The following is a 23,253-nucleotide window of genomic DNA, read 5'->3' as shown; positions in this document are numbered from 1 at the left end:
AATATTCATCAACAATTCCAGCAAAATTGTTCTCAAATAAAGTTAATATAAACGACGAAAATTACAAAACTGCAGCAAAAACCCTAAAATTGGAGATTTTTTTCCACGACCATGAGAACTAATTCGAAATTTCTCAAATACAAACACACGAGAGAACCAAAAACATGAGGATCGCGAAATGATATCAACTACACATGTGAAGCAGTGAATAAAGTATACTATCATGCACTAAACAGTGAAATTTAGAGCTCAAACATTGAAAAACGGGTAAAATATTCGCAAATCAAAAAATTTATACCATAAATCACAAGTAATTTACGCTACAATGAAGCAAAATCATGAAAATGAAGAAAAAATACCTCAAAAAAAATTGATCCATGTATGTGTTGGTTCTAAAATCTCGAACCATCACGCGTAATATTCTTTCAATAAAGTTCAAGGAGAACTTACATGCTTACCATTAGGTCTATCTATTGGGTCCTTGGATGTTTTCGTTGAAGTGGAGAGTTGAAATTCTCCTTCGTCAATGTCGATTGTCGCAAATGGAGGGAAAATAAAAAATGGGTGATTCAAGAATTTTAAAGGGAGTGAGATAAAAATTTGTGTGAGACGGGGTCTTATGGGCCGTATTTTGTGAGACAGATTTTTTATTTGAGTCATCTATGAAAGAGTATTACTTTTTATACTAAGGCATAGTTTGGTACATATGATAGGATAAACATGGGATATATAATATAAGGATAAGTTAAGAATAAATAAGATGTATGATATTATATTTAATGTTTGGTATGATTTTAATAAGAGTGATTAAATTTATATATTAGATTGTAATGCCAAAATTAACCTTATCATAATAAATTTTATAATTTCAATGTTGTTGCTTGAGTTCATATTTTTAAAAATAAATAAAAATATTTATTTGATTTTAATTTCTACCTACTAGCATAAATTTATAAAAATCATTTATAAATTGAGGACAATTAAGTCATTTGTAGTGTATTTTATCATTAAATTAAAATTATCACGCCTAATAGGACATTTTATCCTTCTAAAAAATTATTTATCAAGGGCCCGTGATATTATCATGGGCTTTTTAAAAAGGTACCAAACATGGGATAAGGAGGATTATTTATCAATCATACCCTTATCCCATGTATCAAACTATGCCTAAGAGTATTACTTTTTATCATAAATATCGATAGAGTTGATCCGTTTCAAGGATAAAGATTCGTGAGACGTTCTTGTCACAAGAGACTTACTCGGAAGTAAAATGAGCTAAAATTAACGATTAACCCAAATGTAATTCTTATATACTTATATGAAAGTGGCAATAAGTTGTATTTGGCCAGTTTCCTCCCGGTTGCCGGTCCAGAGCCATAACACGTGTTGTTTTTTTCTTGCACCGATAATCGATAGTGTGTGCTGTCATTCCGAGATGCATCTCCCTACCACGCGTCGTGTGAGCTTCCTGCTTCCTCCCCGATTCCTTCCCGCTTTCATATTCTTCTCTGTTGGTTGTCTTTCTTGCTCGGTTTTCCCTAACTCTCCATCTTTTTGTGCTCCTTCCTCTTTCAAGTCTTCGCTTTTCGACCGATCCTCACGCCAACAGGCAGACAACGCCAACCCGGTGAGTTATCTCTTCCCTTCTCTTTTTTGGCCTTGGTTATTTTACATTCTGTTGCGCTGCTTAAGTTGTTAGCGCTGTTTTTTTTTGCCTTCTTTCACCATCGTGTGAGCATCCTCCTTCCTCCTCGATTTCTTACTGTTTTCCTTTTTCCTTCTGTTTGTTGCATTTGCTGTTCGGTTTTATCCAACTCTCCAGATTTTTGTGCTCTTTCCTCCTTTAGGGCTTCGTTTTCCGCCCGATCTTCACGACCAACGGGCAAAAAACGACAATCGGTGAGTTATCTATTTCCTCCTCTTTGGCCTTGATTATTTTATGTTGTCTTGCTCTGATGATGTTGTTCTCCCTTTTTTTTGCCTTCTTCCAGCTATATTGATCCCTTTGGTTCACTTCCGCTTACTTTATGCTCCTCCTCATGTTTTCCTTTCTTTCTGTAGCTATTTCAGACTACTTGGTACGTGTTAGTCGGTGACCCGTAATGCCTCATTTTGGCTTCGTTTCCACAGCTTCGCCCGCGCAAGCCCCTCCTTTACTATAGATCAGCTGTGTTGTCTTCTCGATTCTGTTCGTCTTCGTTATTTTTTCCTTTCCCTCTCTGTCTAAACTAAAATGATCGTTACTTGTTCGCTTTATCTTGGTGTATTTTACCTTGTGCCTTTTTAGTGGGTCTTTGTTTTCCCCTTGCTGTTAGTTTCTCCATGCTGCGGCCTTTGGTTTTTAATGTATCTACTAAAGAAAACAATTTGGTACATCTTCACCTGGGCACTTGAAGGTTGCTTTGAAATTCTTTTCAGATGCTTTGCTTGCTACTTCCTATTAAGGACGTTTTCCTTTTTTTGGGTTGTTCATCCCCGTATTGCCCTTTAAAGCATACCGTTCTTCTGCTCCTAAATAGATTTACGTTGTCTTCGCTGTATATATATAGGCAAACTGTTCCTACTACGAAACCTCCGCATCTTACTCTTATGGCAAGCTCGTCGTCTCGTGCTGTATACAGGTTTGCTATTTATTTGCAGTTTTATTAGTTTACCCTTTACTTCTCTTGGCTTATTGCCACACCAGTGGTTTTCCTCTCCCATCTTGATTAGTGTTGACATATTTTCCCTACTAGCTTTTGTGGTGTCAAACTATAGGTTATAGATCATTGTTGTGTGTTACTTTTTTTACAAAATTGTGCCGTATTTGCCTTTACTTAAGATTTCCATAAACCAGCGAATCGAGCAATATTAGGATCAAAAATTTTGAATTACTTGTTATAAAATAACAATGATGCTGCGTCATAAAGAAGATAATTCAACAGAAAGTAATAAGCCTAAAACCTCTCGTAAAAGAAAATATTCTTGTTTAGAAGACCGTAGGCTGCAAAAAAATATACGTCGATGACAAAAAAATAAATCATGTGTTTCACAGATATTTGATGGAAAAAACCCTAGGGTAGATCCATTGACGTATATAGTGAGAACTCCAGATGCACTACCTAATATAGTAGATTGTAAGTTTTGCGGTGCAACACGCGTATATGCTGAGCCACCTACATTTTGTTGTGCGCTAGGAGATATAAATCTTTCACCTTCATAAATGCCTTCTGAATTAGTGCAGCTCTATGTTGGTAACGCCGATGATGCTAAAGAGTTCAACACATGTATTCGTAGCTACAATAACATGTTTGTTTTCACATCAATGGGAGTACATTGTGATACATTTTATGCTAAAAGAAATGCTGGTATTTATACATTCCGTGTACAAGGTCAACTTTACCATTTTATTGACCAATTAATACCATCGTCCAACGAAGCCCCCCAAAAATCTGCAACTATATTTTTTTGACACTGAACATGAACTATCTAATCGTTTATCTATCAACTCAAAATTTAAGGAATCTCTTGTACAGAAATTAATTAATATCTTATCAAAAAACCCATATGGGAATTTTTTCCGTGGTCTAAATAGTGTCGAAAACTTAGACGAATATAAAATTGCTTTGCAAGCTGATCCTGTTACTGATCAACGAGTTTTTAATAGGCCTGATGTCTCTCAGGTTGCTGGCATATGGTTAGAATGTAGCTATGAAAATCAAAAAACAAGCCAATATATACAAGTATATCCAAAAAACAGCTGCCCCAAGATAATTAAGGAATATTTCGGTTGTTATGATCCCTTACAATACCCCCTTATATTTCCAAATGGGGAATCTGGTTGGCATCGAAACATTAAAATATTAGATCAAAAACATAAAAAAATGCAGCCTAGACCAACCTGTGACGGTGAAAACATCAACTGTATACAAAACTCTGCAAGTGCAGATTTTTTTATTATCGCTGAAACTCAAGGTAATTTTTACTTAAAAGGAAAGTTTTATTATACAATAATTATGATTTTTTACCATTAGAAATCTGTTTTTTTTTATGTAGCTTCGGAAAAAATGAGCACCCAAAGGTCTACGGTCTCATGTCGTGAATACTACTGTCACAAATTACAAATAAGGAAAAACGATAGATCTTTCTTACTACATATTGGTAGGCTTTTGCAACAATATATAGTAGACATGTATATTAAAATTAAAACATCAATATTAGAATTTTTTAGGACTCCGAGCATGCAAAACCGCTTGCGAAATGAGGCCTACAATGGGCTATTAGATAGCATTACACAGGGATGTGAGATAGGCTATGATGTTGGGAAACATGTAATATTACCTACGTCATTCATTGGAGGTCTTAGAGATATGCGTAAAAGATACATGGATGCTATTGCTTTAGTACAACGTTATGGGAAACCGGACATCTTTCTAACAATAACCTCGAATCCAAATTGGGCTGAAATAAAGTCTCTTTGCCTCCCATCCGATGAAATTCAAAATAAAACTGATTTGATCTCTAGGATTTTTCATGCAAAACTTCCAAGTTTTACGAGATGAACTATTCAAGAAGGATATTTTTGGGCACATTATCGCCTATACTAGCGTGATAGAATTCCAAAAAAGATGCTTACCCATGCCCATTTCCTGCTTATTTTAAATCAAGCCTCAAAAATGTTTCATCCTGAGGCATTCGACAGAATTGTTTGCGCAGAATTACCAGATGCACATGCTGAACTATATTTGTTTTCACTCGTGGTGAAACATATGATTCATGGTCCATGTGGTTTACTCAATCCAGCATGTCCTTGCATGAAAAAGTTTTTTTGTAAATATAACTATCCTAAAGACTACTCAGAGTTCACTAAATATGGAACAACTTCATACCCAATATATCGCCGGCGCGATGACAGACATGTTATTAATGTAAGGGGTTCACAACTTGATAACCGTTGGGTTGTTCCTTACAATCCAAATTTGCTTGCTAAATTTAATTGCCATATCAATGTCGAAATATGTTCAACCATTCAAGCTGTAAAATATATCTGCAAATATATATACAAGGGCCATGACAAGATTTTATATACATTACTTGGAGATGAACAAGATCACGTTGTTGACGAGGCAAAAAATTTCCAGGCTGCAAGATGGATTTCGCCTCCTAAAGCAATCTGGCGCATTTTCGGCTTTGATCTTAATCATGTACATCCAGCTGTAATATGCTTACCAGTTCATTTAGAGAATGAACATGTTGTGACATTTGCTGTCAATCAAGCGTTGTACAACATTGTCAACAACCCAACATTTAAAAAAACTATGTTAACACAATTTTTCTATATGAACAAATACAATAACTACGCTCAAAGTCAGAATTGTTTATATGTAATTTTTTACTTGGCACAATGATTGTAAAGAATGGGAACCACGTAAGAAAAAAGAGGTCATAGGCCGAATTTTTAGCTGTCGGCCTTCGGATTGTGAAAAATTTTATTTTAAATTGTTGTTAATGCATGTCAGAAAACCATCTTCTTTTAAAGATTTAAGAACGATAAACGAGGTTACTTTCACAACATTCAGAGAGGCAGCTCTAACCTTAGGATTAATAGAAAGTGATAATACTGCTGAAATGTGTATTGAGGAAGCTGTTTGTTATCTAATGCCTCATGCTTTGCGGCAATTATTTGCTACTGTCCTCGTTTTTTGTTGCCCAAAAAATCTCATTCATCTTTAGGCAAAATTTCAAGATTTCCTGTAAGAAGACTTTGCTCGGAATAAAGATTTTACCCCAAAAATGCTTAATCATAAGGTTTAGGCATAGTTGATAACTACCTTCGATCCATGGGTAAAAAATTAGAAGACTTCTTTCATACAAACCAAAACATGAGCTTAGATTTTACCGATAGGGAGGTAAAAGACTTACAAACTGAGCGTGATATTTATGTACCAGCTGAAGATCTATTAGCTGTTGAACAATTAAATGTAGAACAAAAAAATGCTTATAATCAAATCTTATATCATGTTTGTAATAACTTGTCAAATGCTTTCTTTATTGACGGCCCTGGAGATACTGGAAAAACTTTTTTATATAGAGCACTTCTTGCTACAATTCGATCAAATGGTGACATAGCAATTGCGACCGCAACTTCAGGAGTTGCGGCATCTTTGCTCCCAGGAGGTCGTACTTTACATTCGAGATTTAAAATCCCTTTAGAAGAAATTAATATCAAATCATGTAGCATTAGCAAGCAAAGCACATTAGCGACTTTATTAAAGCTAGCAAAAACTCATTATTTGGGATGAGGCTACGATGGCTAGGCGTGATGTCATTGAAAAGTTCAATGAAATGTTACAAGACATAATGGATTCAAATTTACTTTTTGGTGGTAAAATTGTTGTCTTTGGTGGAGACTTCCGCCAAACATTACCAGTCATTTTAAAAAGTACGAATGAAAACATCATTGATTCTTCGATTGTCATGTCACCTTTGTGGCCACATTTAAACAAAAAACTCCAAAAAAATATGCGTGCGCTGTCAGATTCTATCTTCTCATCTTGGCTGTTGAAAATCGGTGATGGAGTTGAAATTACTAATGAAAACAATGAAATCCAAATCCCATCTCACATTAACATGCCATTTGCAGATGACAATACTTCCTTAAACACGTTAATAGAGATGGTCTTCCCAAACATAAACGATCCAGATCTAGATTTCTCTTCATTTGTAAAACGCGCCATACTGACAACAAGAAACGAATTTGTCCACGAAATAAATGACGTTCTTATTAACAAATTCCCTGGCGAAGAAACAACGTACTATAGTTGCGATGAAAACACAAATGATTGTGTTATACCTGATCAGGAAGCTTTATTCTACTGTTTAACTCCTCAAGGTCTTCCCCCACATAAATTAACTTTGGAAATAAATTCACCAATTATTTTGTTAAGAGATATTAATCCAACTGAAGGGCTCTGTAATGGGACACCTTTACTTTGTAAAGGGTTTAATAAAAATGTTATTTACGCCGAAATTTCAGTAGGCACACACACAGGAAAACCTGTGTTCATTCCTCGGATAAGTTTAGAATCTCCACATGACGATTTTTCATCTATTCCATTTAAAAGAAAACAATTTTCAATCCGTTTATGTTATGCAATGACAATTAACAAAGCACAAGGGCAGACTTTAGATTTTGTTGGCATCTATTTAAAAGAACCAGTTTTTTCACATGGCCAACTTTATGTCGCATTATCAAGAGCTAAGAATATAGATCAAATAAAGGTGTTTATTAGACCATCGACATCATTAGCTCAAAGTACTAACTACACAAAATATATAGTATACCGTGAGGTTTTGGACGCTGCACATCCTTATTGAGAGATAAATTCTTATTTTGCTTATCTGGTTAATGTGAAAATATTGAACCTGAAAGTATATTAAATACTGATATATGCACATTGTAAGTTTTGTTAAAATAAAATCATTAGTTCTACTAAAACAAAATAAATGCTCCTAGCTACACGCTTTATTTTCAGATTTATTTCTTTACACAAATATATAGTTTACGCAACTGGTTTGTCAAAGTCTTACTTGCTGAAAAAACTCCAATTTGCTTTATGAAATGGGGAAGACAACAAAAACTTGTTTTTGTTGATAAAGAGGTAAAATACATTTTCTATTTTCAATAGTCATATAGTCTGGAATTGTTTTTTTACTTTACCCATTTATTTGTATAGAATGGAAGCATGCAAGGCATAATTTACGACCAAGATGTTGAGCAATTGGACAAATTATTACAGTTGTACAAGACATACTATATTGGGAATGCCAAAATCAAAGAAATAACTAGCAATGCATCAATTTTTGTATCAGCAAAATACCAAATGTTGCTTAATTGAAATACTTACATTAGGCTTGCAAGCGAGGAAGAGCAACTACCTATTAACCATGCTTACCAACTGGCGCCTTTTGCACAATGCCCTGCATTAGCTGACGTTTCTACAAAATAAATAAGCTAAGCTCTTCCTCCAGTTCTTTTTCCTAGAATACAATTATTTCATATACAGATTTATTTACACATTTTATTTTTCAGATTTGTTATGCAGTGTGATACATGTTTTTCCACCACGGTTTGTTGAAAAAACAAAAAGGAATTTACAGGAATTTGTTATCTTCAACGAAGAGTAAGATCATTTCATAAATTTTTCACAATATTGATTGCTTTTCTTCATTTTTCAACTAATTGTATGCCCCAGAACATAACAATTTTTTTTACCTTGCTAGGCACAAATCATTAATTCAAACCTTATGGAAAGAATTTCTCCAAACCGAAGCACCTTTTTTAACGTAAAATGTTCACACTTTTCCTGTTATCTTAGGAATGCGGCTCTTTACGGTATATATTCAGCTCTATTTAATGTCATTTCATAGTTAGAAAAATCAATTTCCTCTAGCTTATACATATTGTTTGATTTATTTTTGTGTTTTTTACTTGGCAAAGGCTAATGAGGTTGATAAAAAATTATTTCACTGTAGGGTTATCAATCGGTACAGTACCCAATAGCATCATTCTGTTTGACCCTCCAAAGTAACCTCCTAAAACGATGCTAATTCATACTCTTTCTATTAGTTATGTGGTCACATATTCTTAGAATAATCTTTGCTGAAGCAAAATAAATCTTCCCGCTCAAACGCCTCTGCTTCAATTTCTAAACTATACTAAATAATGCTATTTTTGGTTTACAACATATGTTTACATACAAGAATTAATTTTCGGCACTATACATTCCAAAAAAAAATTTGTAAATTACGAGTTTGTAGCTCTAGACGTATCTGCTGTAATCTTGAAATTAAATTTTATAGTTAAATGTTGGTCTTTGATTGGCACATGTTACATTTCTTGAATACACTAACGTAGCTGCAAAAAACTTGAATAAAAATTTTTTTGGCTTTCCGGTTAAATTTTATCGTGGGAAAAAATAGTTGCACCATCTCTTCTTTGTCAAGCGCATGTATGCAGTCAAAAAAAATTGTGTTTTTTATACTCTTGATCTTTTGTTTGATCACTGCGTGTCACGTGTAGCATCTCTCAAATTAGGATAACAAATATCTTGTACATCTCAAACCTATTTTCTCGCTATATTGTATGCTTCCGACCTATAAACTTCTTAAAGATATTTGTTATTTTGTATTATAAACGGGTTCCATATTAAAGCAAAGCATCAACGTACCATTGCATTGTTTTAGATGACCTTATATATATTTGCTAGAGAGCCAACTATCTGGATATCTTCAGTTGTTTTACTCATATTCTCATGTTTTTATGCAAACTTCTTTTTAATTTTTGACCTATTTCCCATCTTTCTAAAAATAAATAGCTAACATACTCCTTTTTTTTAAGGATGTAAACCAATCAGGAATATATAGAGGCTGTTGTGTCCCAAAAATTGTATGACAAAGCAAACCAGGAAATTGACCAACCGTTCAGCTCCCAGATTCAAAAAATCAGCCAGATTCTGACCCTGAACGAAGTAGTACGTTCAAATTTACTCGTATTTTGCCTTACCTAGATTTAGAATAAACAAGCATCTTAAAATGCTAACAAATTCTGATTTACAGGTAAAATCATTTTGGATAAAGGCTAAAATAAGAATAAAGAATTCCGAAGACTCTGTATATTTTCTAGCTTGCCCAGGATGTTCGAAGTCATGCGGAGCTGCATACAAATATGAGTTCACATGTTTTTATTGCAACCATGATTTTCCAAGCCCAAAACCGCTGTAAGTGATAAAAATTCTTTGAAAAGCTACGCTCATTAAAAACATGACATCTTAACTATGATATACATATAGTTTACGGTTCCAAGCAGAACTTTTTGACGGGACTGGAAATTTTACTGCTTACATTGAGAACAAAGAAGCAAGCATGTTGGTATGTGCGTCAGGAGAGGACATGATTGAGGCAGAAGAACATGTATGTTTATTTTTTGATTTTTTTTTTGTTAATCACAAATTTCATACAGCTTTTGAATATTAGTTATCTTGTTATTCACAGCAAACACCTTTTATTCCTGAAACATTGGAGCAAAACAAGAGGCAAGACTTTTCTTCGAAACACAGTGATAGCATGCCTACCCGCAGCTGATTCATCGTCAACATCGCATAGCTATGAACACAAAAGATCGGCCTCAAAAGTTCCTCGATTGACACAAGGTGATGGGGCTGCAGCTGAATCCCAAGAAAGCAGCTCCGCAATGCAGGAAACACACTTTGAAACAGATCTTAGAGCACAACAACCCAATCCACCAGGCAAGAGAAAATTGGAACCTGAAGAGGTATTACATGAGAGTAAAAAATATACGAAACAAGACTGAAGGGCAAATATGTATACAAAAGCCGAGTATGTGTTTTAATACCTGTGTTTTTTTAAACTGAAGTTACTGTTTTTTGTTTGTTATCCAAACACTATTATTCTGTTTGAAAACTAACCTATTAATTGTTGGTTGAAGTTCTGGCTACTTTCCAATTATGCATATACACAACTTTCTTAAAAGTTAGTTTTTTACCACCCTGCTTTAATTGCTAAAATAAATTGTTTATTTCCAGTAATTTTAAATATTTTTCTTTACTCTAATATATAATCTTCTATGTGGCATTTATACATAGCATTATTAGTTTTAAAAGAAATATACTAGAGTGATTTAAAAATAAAAAACGTCTTCTTTGTATCTTATGTGTTTGATTTAATATACTTACTATATATATATTGAATTATATATTTATTTATAAGGAGAACTTTTTCTCCTAAGCACCTTCAAATCTATATAGGTATACATTCTTAGCACTGCACAAATAAATATAATGTATAGTAAAAAAAACATACAATATCCAGTAAATATGTTCATGCAATAATAAATTATATCTAAGGCCTTTCTACTTATGTATACGATATCGTTTTTTTATAGCTAACTTACAACTAACAAGTGTTATGTTATTACTCTACTAAGCAAAATAAGGAAATTTGGTAATATTCATTCTAACACAGCTTGCTCAAGGAAATATGCATACTTATAAATACAAAATCTGGACTGAATAACGAAAAACAAGGTATATCTTTAAATAAGACAAATAATACAAGGGAAAAAACCTAAAAGAGGCTTTAGACTATAATATAATTACCAAGTCGTATATTACAAAAAAATCATTTCTGCCCTTACACTTGTCAATATTTTAAAACATCTATGTTGCTTACAATGAGGTGGGCAAAAATAATCAAACCAAATGTCATAACCCATCTATAACTCACCTTTCTCCACATGATATATATGAATTTATCTACCAACAACTAGCTTGCAAGTACTTACCTTAACATTGCAATACTTTCATTTCTGTAGCAAAGCATACGTCCTCTAAATCAACTCCAATGGAAAACACCTCATGCTGTGATTGTATCGACTGCACTCAATGTTACTACAATTCTCTATTTCAGAAAGAAGTTGAAGAACTAATAAAAAGATTTTACTCAAATCCAGTATGGGACATCATCTTATGAAGAGCGCTGAATATGGAATCAAAGCTTTCTCTTCTACTAGACTACGCAGCCGATATTGAAAAAGAGCTAGATGTCAACGTTATTCGTCAACCACAGTATGTATCTACAAAATTTGCATTAACTTTATTTTTTCCACTTAGTAATCTTTCCCTCTTATAATTCATAAATAGATTTATGTAATGTTATTTGCATAACATTTTCTCGTACTTAATTTATCTGTTCTCAATAATTTTAAGCTCTAACTTACCAAATTATTAATGACCTAACTAATAACTGATGTATTTAGAGGATTTCTATGCTTAACCAATAAATCATATATATGACATTTGCATTACAGATAGGCTCAGGAAAAACCAATATATAAGATAGCTTATTAAACCGTATTATTGCTTACATTCACCTACGCCTTATATTTGGCCTCCGTATTTTTAAAAAAAAACAACTTTGATAAAATATACATATTTTAGCTAATTGTTTTGTTTTAATAAGATAAAATGATATGGTGAGATTTTATACATTTTTTATTTATCATACGTTACATTTATATATTTCAATACCAGTAAATATACTAAAATTTAACACATCTTATTATGGTCGTTTATTTTTTTCAGGTTCGGCTCCGCAGGTTGAAACAAGGAATGAGATAATCTTGTGAATAGTGTGAACATAAATAAAAGTTTTGTGCTTCTTAGGTATGTATTGTTTGATAACATCAGATATAAAATATGTAATTTATCAATCTCTTACTACAATTATACTTTATTAGTATTTTCATACCATAGTTTAGCCAACCTCTAGCTTCTTTCTTAGTTTTATCAAAAATTCCAATATTCACAAAACCGAGAATGCTTTAATTTTGATTTATATATACATTTAAAAAAATTTAAATTTCTACAATTTTTTTCTCACAAATCATTATCTAAACAACTTAAAAAAAATTTCACTTTTTCAAAAAAAAAATATATATATGTAAAGTATACTTATTACTAACCTCTTAATTTTTTTTGTAAAATTAAAAAAATTGTAGGCACACAGATATATATAAAACATTCATTCCTCATTATATTTAATATGCTAACTTATATCTGTCATATTTAATCACCTACAACCTAAATGAACCCAAGTTTAGCAATAGATATGATTTTTGATATTTCTTTTTTTAAACATATTTTATACCTTATTTTCTACAAAATATCAATAGGCAAACAATGTAATTCATTAATGTCTCTGAAAAAAACAACATTCTAATACAAATTTAGATTGCGTATATGTATAAACCATGCCGCTTAAAAAAAATTAAAAAAAAACTGTTAACAACTTCAAACGTATATGACATATATATTTTTCCCCCTTAACCAATACTTAAACAAAAAAATTCACTCATGCTTTACTCACGCTTTCACCACAAAACTTTTAGTTGTCTCTCTAATATAGATAAAATTAAAATACATTATTTTTTAGCCAAAAGATTGTATAGCTTTTGATCTCTTGCTTATAAAATAACCAAAAAACCTAAAAAATTTGATCATTATTATTCATCTTCTCCCTTTAAAAAAAACGTTTAAATATTAACACACATACTTAGCTGCTAAATCTGTGTTCATTCCTATTATTTAGTTATGTCCAAACTGATTATTCTCATTATTTTTATAAAAAGCTTAAACAAAGCCTTCAAACTTGATAACAAGTATTCACAACTGTTATCCAATTAAAGAATACAATTTTATACATTTTCAAAAACACAAACACACATTTATATATATATATATATATATATATACACATATGTTCCTACATCTAATTTGTCAGTTTACACTTATATATAATTAGTATATATAACATATTGTAATGCACTAAAATAAAAACTCATACATTTAAATATATACAAATATAAACATTTATTTGTTGGCTTTAAAATACGAATAAAATTTAGCATTTAATTAATAATAATAAAAAAAAAAAACATTTACGTTTATACGAACAAACTTACCGGATTCACAATTGACAGGCAAATTCTCTTGAGCAAAATCATACGTCCAAATCGTGGGGAGCTAGTTTCAAATCTCTGTGTTGATATTGGAATACTTTCAGAACCCTAGAATTGCGTTTTTCTACAACGCTCGGAAATATTGCCGGTTTAATTTAATCGAAAGCAAGCCCTATTGTATGAGAATTTTTCACACATTGTTTTGAATGAGTCGACGTTTTTCTCTCTGAGTGTTCTTTTTTGTTGGTTTGTTTATTCTTTGATTATGGGGGCTTATACTAGCAATCGAAAGCGCGGCCAGGATTTTAACAAATCACTTTCGTCAAATTCCCCATTATACGATCAATCACGCGCTCACATTGCAAAAAAGCTCAGGCTTTCGGTTTCTACTAGTAAAAATATCCAGGAAAATGATCCGCCCGCATCACTGAATTCTGTTGTTTCGAGAATTGCTTCGTACCCTGATCCAAAATCAAGGGGCTCCAGAGAAGTTCATGCGCCAGTTAGGAGATCAAGAAGACGGACGTTTTTTGGGGCAAAGAAACTTTGGATTGGTGCTAGTTCCAAGAAAAGTACTGCTGAAAAAATTGGTAGTTTTTTTGTAGCTGAATTTAAGGCGAAATTTAGTTCGACAAGGTTCTTTAATGGACAAAATGTCGTGTTTGTGCCGAGAGAGAAGGAAAAGGAGGTGATTCGAATTAAGGATGATGAGGAGGAGGACAACCTAATAGATGTATCAGATGATTCCGGCGTTGAGGAGGTGGATGTTGTGGATGATTTGAACGGCAAGTGGAAGGAGCATAGGACTCCGGAGCAATCACCTAACTATGAGATTAAATCGGTGGAGAAAGAACCGAAGTCTTTGGATTCTTCTATAGCAAGTGATGTAAGCAAAGTGAACGCCAAGATAGATGTTGCGGAGAAAAGGGACTTAATTCTGTTGGATCAAGAACCAGATTCTTCGGAGTTTCCTGTTCATAAAAAGTTATATGATGAATCGAAGCAGAGAGATTGCAAGCTGCAAAGCTTAAGTTTTTTAATTGTGTTTTATGAAATGTGTGTTTCAAGGTTTTCTTTTTTGAGGTCTCACAAGAAAGAAAAGCAATTTAAGGTGACATTTCAGATTGATTTGCAGTGGAAATGTCTTGTTTGTGTAATTCGTTGTTTAGTCTTGTATCTCATAGTGTGATGGTATTTTCTGACAGTGGAATTGAATTCAATTGCAGGACGTGCCCAGTGAATGTTTTATTCCTCTTACCAAGGAGGAAGAGGATGACATCGATCGTGCATTGTCCAATTTCTCTAGGTACTTAATCTTCAATTGAACTAGATATTGATGTTTCACTTTTTTTTTAATACATTTTGAGTCTGTTTAAATTTTACAGGAGAAAGGTTTTGGTGAGTCATAAAAATTCTAATATCGATATTACTGGAGAAATATTGCGGTGTTTGAGTCCAGAGGCATGGCTTAATGATGAGGTGACCTTGTTTCTTATTTTCAAGGAAAGAAATTGGAACGATTCCAGTTAGTGCAAGGAAGCTAGTTTTGGAAGTGTATGACTTGCTTCTTACTTTGCAGGTCATTAATGTCTATCTTGAATTGTTGAAGGAAAGGGAAAGCAAGGACCCACAAAAGTTCTTGAAATGCCATTTTTTTAACACTTTCTTTTATAAGAAGGTCTTCTCACTGGTTTTACTCTCTTACTTTAATGACCACATATTATAGAATTTTATGCTCAAAAAGTCGTGTGCCATTTTGGTTAAAGTGGACCACGTCGATTTCGTGCACACTGCATTTACTTCCTTCACTTTTTATAAATACACTCATGCACCCTTAAAATTAGTAAGTGCTATTTCATGGTGTTGCTTAATATGCTTGGGATCGTTATGTGACAATTCCTCTTCTCCGAATAAACTTAGCGACTTATTAACGAAGCTGACATATTCTGAAAACATATTGTTAAACAATATTGTCTGTAGTTACTGCGGATACTTATTGTGGAGGTGCCAAAATATGAATATCATGATAATACGATAAAACCAGGAAAATGGACGCCTTAGTGCATCAGAATAGAAAATATGTGAATGAAAAAGTAAAATTGGTTGATCACATAAGACTCAGAAGCCATTGAATGGGTTGAGAGGCGTGCAGTGATTAGTTATATTCCAATATATTGCATTTATTCGATCAAGATGTATGCAATTCATTTAGAAATTTGACATCTTTATTCTGCAATAGTCTGGACCTGTTAGTGAGGTTCTGGTCTTTTTATTCGTGTGGCAGTGCGGTGAATCTGTATCTTGTGCAAATGGAAAGTGATCATTCCTTATATCAATTATTCCCAATAAAAATCAGTTTGTTGAATGGCGAATTATCAACTCATAAATATATCTTACAATATTAGTTACTTTCTTTAAACCTGACTGTGACAGATCGCTTTATCGAAGAACCCTAAATTGAAAATCCACTAATTATTAGACTTTCATAGCCTCTGCAACAGTTTCATTTTTCCATCGAGAACAGTATTATTTACGCACTTTTTTTTCAGCTGATTAGTGGCAGAGGTGGCTACAATTTTCAATCAGTTCGAAGATGGACTACACACAAAAAGCTAGGATATAACCTTTTAGAATGTGATAAAGTAATTTTTTTTTGCATATGCATCATTACAAATTTTATTGTTGTCTATCAGATCAACTCCATTTTTTCTAACTTTTATTTACTCAATTATCTTATATGGTTCTCGTTTTTATTAGATTTTTGTGCCTATCCACCAAGAAATCCATTGGTGTTTAGCAGTTATTAATAAAAAGGATGAAAAGTTTCAGTATCTTGATTCGCTCAGAGGAGTTGATTCTCAAGTTCTTAATGTACTGGTATGATTGCTATTTTTTAAGGCATCTTAACGTTCTGAATGTACTGGTATGATTGCTGTCTTCTAAAGCATCTTAAGATTTGTTTTTTGTTCTCAAGCTATGTTTTAATATAGTACCATATATTTTTATTTGGATTTTCTCTATGTTGTTCTTTGAATTTGAGTAAGTTAGAGAAATGCAAGGCACGTGTGTTTGGATAAATTCCTCGAAGTAGGGGACAAAGGAGGGACAGAAGATGCAGTAGCAACAGGGAAGACACAGAGGAGGAAGGATATAAGGAATGTGAAGAAGAAGCCGGAGAAGAGATGATAGGAGCATTATAGGAAAGAGAATTTCTGGAAGATATAAATTAGATAAGGGATCAGTGGTGGAAGGAGATAGAGCAGGAGACTTTTTACACAGGGAAATGAGTGCTCATCAAAATTGACCTGGCATGAAATATAGACATGACCATCGGAACTTGGGTATTTGTAGCCTTTGTGAGTGCTACTGTAACCAGGATAAGTGCACAGTTTGGTGCGAAAATCAAATTGTGTGAATTGTAGGGTCGGAGATAGGGAAAACAAAGGCAACCAAGCACTCTAAGAAACAAGTAATCAAGAGCTAGTGAAAAAGTTGAGTTAGAGGAATTTCCCCTTCAGTGCTTGAAGATGGTAAATGATTTATAAGAAAGACAACTGTAGATTAGCATCTTCCTAAAACTTGAGAGGCATATGAGCATGAGCTAAGACTGAAAGACTCATATCAACTATATGTCGATACTCATGTTCGACGACACCGTTTTGTTTTGAGGTGTGTGGGCAAGAGACTCAATGTGTGATGCCATGCTCTTGGAACCCAAAAAGAAAAACTAAGCTACAATACTTCCAACCCCAATAAGTTTGAATGGCTTTGATTTTAGTCTTACATTGGAGTTCAACGTTAGCTTTAAAAGTGACAAAAGCTTGAAGCAACTAATATTTGACTTTTAAGAAGAAAATCCAAGTTTGACGAATGCATCAACAGGCTACCGTAAATATTTAGACCCATTGGTCGAGACTGTACTAGGAGGCTCCCAAACGTTCGAAAAGATTAATTGAAGAGGCGATGAGTAACAGGTGTTGGTAATTTTTGTCTAACTCGCAAGAAGAACAAAAACTAAATGTTTCATTTCTGGAATAAGGAAGTTTACAACTGATTAACACTTTCATCACAGTAGAATTCATAAAATGCCCTGATTGACAGTTCCATTGATGTAATGTGGAAGAAACCACTTGGGATGGCTGAGATGGACTCTCTTGATCGGAAGGAAATGACGCAGTGAAACAGGTGTTAGAAGAGGAAGGAGATCCCACCAGATTGCCAAGTCGAAACTTATATAAGCCATTATGTCAAAGACCTTTGAGAAGAGGGACCTGCATCTTGAGATCCTTCACATGACAAAATGAAGGATGAAATTCAAAGAAAGCACCATTGTTCCGAGCAAATTTACTAACACTGACTAAGTTTTTAGTAATGTTCGGAACACGTAGAAGGTTGTATAAATGAAAGGAACGAGATGAGGAGGAAATAAATTATGGGGAAACCTAAAGCGCTAGGGTACCCTGGAACCTCAAGGCGAAGCGCACGCTTTATCGAAGAAAAACGTATTAAACATAAATTTTAAAATTCAATTTATAAAGTGATTTATACTAATCTATAATATTATATAAATTAAATATTTTTCACAAAGATAACAAACATTATAAATAAAAATTCATTATTAAATAATGTATCGTAAATCATACTCAGAAAAAAATTTTAATCATCTGAAATTCATTAGTAACTCATCAATTCATAGTATATTAAGAAAAAAACTTCAAATATTTAAATCATCAAATTCAACTTCATTCATCTCAACTATATCATTATCATCATCTTCCAAAACCATTGAGTCACGAGTGTTGAAGAAATTAGACTAAAAATTTGCATATATGATTACAGTATCATCTAAATCATCAAATTTTTCTTTGTCTTCCCCAATTATATAATCATCACAGAGGGAAAATGAGAGTAAAAGTTTGCACAGATGACTTCTGAACTTTCTGATAAAAAAAGTCTTGCATAAATGAGTGACAATAGGGTTTTTTTATCATTAAATAGTCGTGAGCTTTGCTAATTGGCTTCAAAATTGGTTGGGTTCGAGTTAATTTTTATTTACTTACAAAATATCAGCTTACTTCTTTAAAGCACACGTTTCTGCGCCTCTCGGATGCCTCATGCCTAGGCAGAAGCGCACGCTTTAAGCGTGCTTGTTTCAAGTTATGTACCTGGGTAATAACCCAGGCGCACCTAGGCTCGACGCTTTTAATAACTATGGTCACGTCCACGATGAGAGGATCTGGAGCGTCGTTGACCGTGATCCTTGGGTTGAGAGAACTGAGCAACATTGGCCAAGGGAATGGTGTCGTCAATGTTGATATTATAGAGTGAATTGTCCCTTCATGAGATAAAAAGAAAGCACCCACTTCAGCGGGAGACATAGTGTCAACTCGGGACGTCACATGGAAGATTACCAAGTCGTGTTCTAAAGCAACCCCCGCCAGTAGATAGAGGATGTGATCTTCATCAGAGATAGGATGACCACATGCCGCAAGAGTATCAACATAATTTTTCATTTTGGTCAGGTAATCCTTCATGAACCACTTTTCTTCAATGTTTGTAATTGAAGTTTGTAATACATCACACGGGCCTTCAATTGAGTAGCAAAGAGGCAAAAAACTCTAGACCAGATTTGAGCAGATGTGTGACAGCTGATCATCTGGTCTCAGAGAGGCTAAAAGAAAAGAGAAGAGTAACTGATCTTGACAAGTCCACATAATAAAAGGAGGATTGATAACCACTGTCGCTTCATCAGTAGAGATGGTCTTGGGTGGCACGGGCAAGGTTTCATTAATGAACATTTCCAGTCCTAAACCATGAATTCCGGCCAACACCTGGAGTTGCCAGAGCAGAAAGTTATCGTCACTGAGCTTGAAAAAATTTATTCGATTCGCGGGATTAACAAGCATAAATCTGGCAGTCGGATTTGGAGCAGCGGCGGAACTGATCTCGGCGTGGAAGGTGGCTTCCGCCATGGGTCGAGATACCGTTAGAGAAATGCAAGGCACTTGTATTTGGATAAGTTCCTCTTGTGTTACTCAAACAATTTACATCCCTTATATACAATTACAAAAATAAAGAAAATAAGAACAACAAACGAATCAATGAAGGCACTACACTCTTCTAGAAGATAGTAATATTCCTTAAGCATGCAAATGATGTACATTTGAGATAGCCACGTATCCAACTGCTGATATTTCACTTGACTGCATATGGGCAGGCTGCAAGCACACGACTATTTCTTTCTTTTTCACTGTGTGTGTGGTGGATAGGAAGTGTTTCAGCATATGTGAATTGGATGGTTCTAAAAGCGAAAACCGACAAGTTAACATTTAAAAAGCATAGTCTGCATACTTTCAATATCAAAATTGCACTCAAAGGAGAATGGTTAGAATTATCTGTTAGCTTCAAGATTCCTCTTTTAGCCTCCTCCCGTAACTTTATTCTTTACTATTGGCTTTCATTATTCTATATCCGCACATTCATTGCTTAATTAAATTTTGAACTGTTGCAATCTTGGAGTTACATTTAAGTAATGAAACTTGTGCATACTATCAGACTGTGGAATGATTTGTTTCGTTTTGTTTTGATGAGGTGTATACACCCTCATTCTTCTCCCTTTTTTATATACACAGGTACTGCCTTTATTCTATGTTCGTGTATTAGCCTATTGGGTACTCAAATACCTATTATCAACTTGAACTTTTTGGAGATGTAATTTGTTTGTAGTTCTCTGTGGAATGACTTCATATAAATGCAGGCTAGGTACTATGTTGATGAGGTGAAGGAGAAGTGCGGGAAGGACTTAAATGTTAGTTCATGGGAGCGAGAATATGTCACGGATCTTCCAAAGCAGGAAAATGGGTAAGTGGAACTTTTCAGTATTCGCTTGTCTATTGAAAGTGTAAGATATCTCAATACCATAAAAATACTTTTGTAGCAAAAACGCGAATTGAACATGCTGTGTCGTTGTGCACTGATGATTCGTTTGGTGGCTGGTTGCATAACATGTCCTTATTTTTAGCATCATCTTGTGGAACTAAGTCGTTGAAAGACTCTGCATTCTGATATGTGAACCACTCAGACAGATTTGGTAGTTAAGGATTCTGGATTTGATCATACCTTCTGGCCTACTCATTGAAGGGTGGAAAATCCTTGTATCTGGCTTCAACAGAATAGAGAAAATATTTTTAATTTTTATCTTGAAAATAATATCGCGGTTCTTGAATTCAAAGCTTGTCTAGTTTAGTTCAAGTTCCTGCTTTTAGATGTTAAGAAGTTGTGGGTTGGTGAGATCTCATCATTTTTTTCTGTTTAATTTCCTTTTTTGACTGTCCTCCTTCCAACTTTTCTGTAGTCCTTCCCTCTTTACAACGGCGTTAAAATATCATGCTTCTCCCTTTCTCTTCAGTCGTGTTAGGAGACAAGATAATTTTTATTAGATTAGCTGGCACCCTTTTCGTTGCATTATGATTTTAATAAACCTTTGTATTTGGACAGAAATTAATTGTACAGATTAAATGATGACAAAAACAATTATTTTACTTGGGCATGAGTCGTAATTACTAATTAGTGTTCTAGCAATCAAAACTGAATAGTACTAATTCTAGGTTATATTATCTTTGGTTTATTTTCTCCATCGATCTTTATCAAGATCCATTTTGTTGTGAAGATTCAAACCAGTTTGTGGTTGCATAGTATCTTTAGTATCCTACTGGAAAGACAAAAGATGATTTCCCTTTAGCATTAGTAAAATCATGTGAAAGTAAGCTGACTTTCTTTGTGTTGCTGCTGTTTGGAGTAGGTTTGACTGTGGAGTTTTCATGATCAAATATGCTGATTTCTTTAGCAGGGATATAGGACTTTGTTTCAACCAGGTAATCCTTGCGCTGGGTGCTTGTTTATATGTTTGCTCATCTCCCCCTCTATCCTTGCTGCACACTAAAACTCGTCCGTTTTGGATCCGTAGTTGTAAAAGGCGAGCCACCAGGCGAGACCGTTGCGCCTGAGTGCCGGGAACCTTTTCTTAGGCGCACTAAGAGTCATATATTTTCCCTCTTTAAAAAAAATATATTTGAGGCTTTATTTCCTAAAATATTCGAAAAATGCTTGTATAGATACATAGCAGCTATAAACTAGGATCTAAATTGTCAATCGGCCTTAAGCTAATTCTAAATTGATTGATCGGACAAATTAGTGGAGAAACACTTTCTACGGTAAGAAAGAAAATAAAAGTAAAGAAAAAAAATCTTCTATAATAGCAGATTACTTTACTACACAACATACTTGAACAAAATCTCGAAAATCTAACTCAAGAAAATAGAACCAACGCATAAATCTGTCAATAATTCAATATTTCCTTACTAGATTCTAAATGTACATATTTTGCCACAAAATAGCAGTATGATAATATATTTTTCTAAAACATTAATAATAACATTTTTTACAGAAAAATATATTTTTGTGATACATATTTTTTCTCAGCTTAATTATTTCAATAATAGTGTTTTGTGTCTCGTCTTGCGTTCAAACTCCAGGACTTTTTTGTGCCTTAGTGCGCCTTTAAGGATCTAAACTGTGTTTAGAATGAAAAAAAAATGTGTCTTGACTTGCCAAAGCAAGCTTTTAATTTCACATTGATTTCAAATGAGTTGCAAATATGATGTAATTATCTTATACGTGAATACATATTTTGCTGTTGCTTTGGCAGTAATTCAACAGTTACTCCATTAGTGTGAGCAACTTTTTGCTCTCAACTGTTGCTCCATTAGTGTGAGCAATTTACTGGCACCCATTGATTGTTGGTTCAGTAATATGTTTATACACAGTATACGAAGATTATAAATACTCCGTGAGCCCTGCTTAATGTGTGAAGACTTTTTCTTATGCAACGCATGAGATTTACCTGCAACTGAGTATTAGATAATATTGATTGATATTTGGAACGGAACTTGGTTTGCTTGTCATGAGCAATTTCTGACTGAATTTTCTGTGTTCTGCAGCAACACATGCCATATTTTAGGCGAAGGATAGCAAAGGAAATTTTGAAGCTGAGAGCTGAATGATGAGTAAAAAACTGTACTGATTGTTTAGGTCAGAGTAATTGATAACGTATCTGCGCCTGTGGATGATTTTGTATTTTTACCAAATATAGAAAATCAGGCCTATAGAAGCACATTGACATACATATCATGCAACAGCCAATCCATAAATATCTGATAATTACAAGATTAAGTCTGTTGAAACTTCGGTGAAATCGAAAAAATCAGGAGATTTGGACTGCATTTTATTTCAAATACATCTCTGTGATAAATTTCCTGAGTGCCTTTGGCTTTTGTGTTGGTGGAAAAGTTACACGTGAAGAATGATTTTGGATTTTCGTTTGTTATTTTGTAATTCATTAGTAATGTAATCATATGCACTTTGTGATCTTTGTATTACTTTGTTCGGTGAGGAGTTGTTTCTCGGTTATAATTCGTAAAAACATTTTATTTAGAGCAATCATTCCCTTGTCCAAATGCCTCTGATCAAAATTTTCTGGCCTTGCCACAATTGAAGGTTCTTTTAGATAAGTAAAAAGAGAAGGCAAATGCAAAGCTTACATCTAAACTAAATGGTACTACAAAGCATCATGACAATTTCAGTACACATCTTGAACACATGCATGGTTTGAGCCAAAACAACTCCAAACCAAGCATCAAGCATACAAGAACAAGCCTTCTGTTTCATGGTAGCAGTAC

At 33.8% G+C, this 23,253-nt stretch overlaps 3 protein-coding genes across 3 annotated transcripts; all 3 read left to right on the top strand.

Moving 5' to 3' along the window:
- The first annotated feature begins 1,916 nt into the window (after positions 1 to 1,916).
- On the top strand, positions 1,917 to 10,122 carry LOC142542029 (uncharacterized). The gene is made up of 7 exons (XM_075648478.1): positions 1,917 to 2,621; positions 7,716 to 8,162; positions 8,263 to 8,374; positions 9,396 to 9,512; positions 9,598 to 9,758; positions 9,831 to 9,951; positions 10,033 to 10,122. The coding sequence occupies exons 3-7, from the start codon at positions 8,360 to 8,362 to the stop codon at positions 10,120 to 10,122; spliced, it is 504 nt and encodes a 167-aa protein (XP_075504593.1). The 5' UTR covers positions 1,917 to 2,621; positions 7,716 to 8,162; positions 8,263 to 8,359.
- Positions 6,289 to 7,356, top strand: LOC142542030 (uncharacterized). Its single transcript, XM_075648479.1, has one exon. The coding sequence runs from the start codon at positions 6,289 to 6,291 to the stop codon at positions 7,354 to 7,356; it is 1,068 nt and encodes a 355-aa protein (XP_075504594.1).
- Positions 10,123 to 13,501: 3,379 nt separating the features above from the next.
- LOC142543336 (ubiquitin-like-specific protease ESD4) lies at positions 13,502 to 23,019 on the top strand. Its single transcript, XM_075650540.1, has 9 exons — positions 13,502 to 14,627; positions 14,743 to 14,822; positions 14,902 to 14,995; positions 15,096 to 15,194; positions 16,066 to 16,158; positions 16,274 to 16,393; positions 20,274 to 20,377; positions 21,318 to 21,390; positions 22,516 to 23,019. The coding sequence occupies exons 1-9, from the start codon at positions 13,782 to 13,784 to the stop codon at positions 22,576 to 22,578; spliced, it is 1,572 nt and encodes a 523-aa protein (XP_075506655.1). The 5' UTR covers positions 13,502 to 13,781; the 3' UTR covers positions 22,579 to 23,019.
- Positions 23,020 to 23,253: the final 234 nt, after the last annotated feature.

The sequence above is a fragment of the Primulina tabacum genome, chromosome 4 (genome assembly GCF_025594145.1).
Source record: "Primulina tabacum isolate GXHZ01 chromosome 4, ASM2559414v2, whole genome shotgun sequence".
Classification (NCBI taxonomy): domain Eukaryota; kingdom Viridiplantae; phylum Streptophyta; class Magnoliopsida; order Lamiales; family Gesneriaceae; genus Primulina; species Primulina tabacum.
The sequence above is the reverse complement of the archived record's forward strand: the minus strand, read 5'-3'. Positions and strand labels throughout refer to the sequence as shown.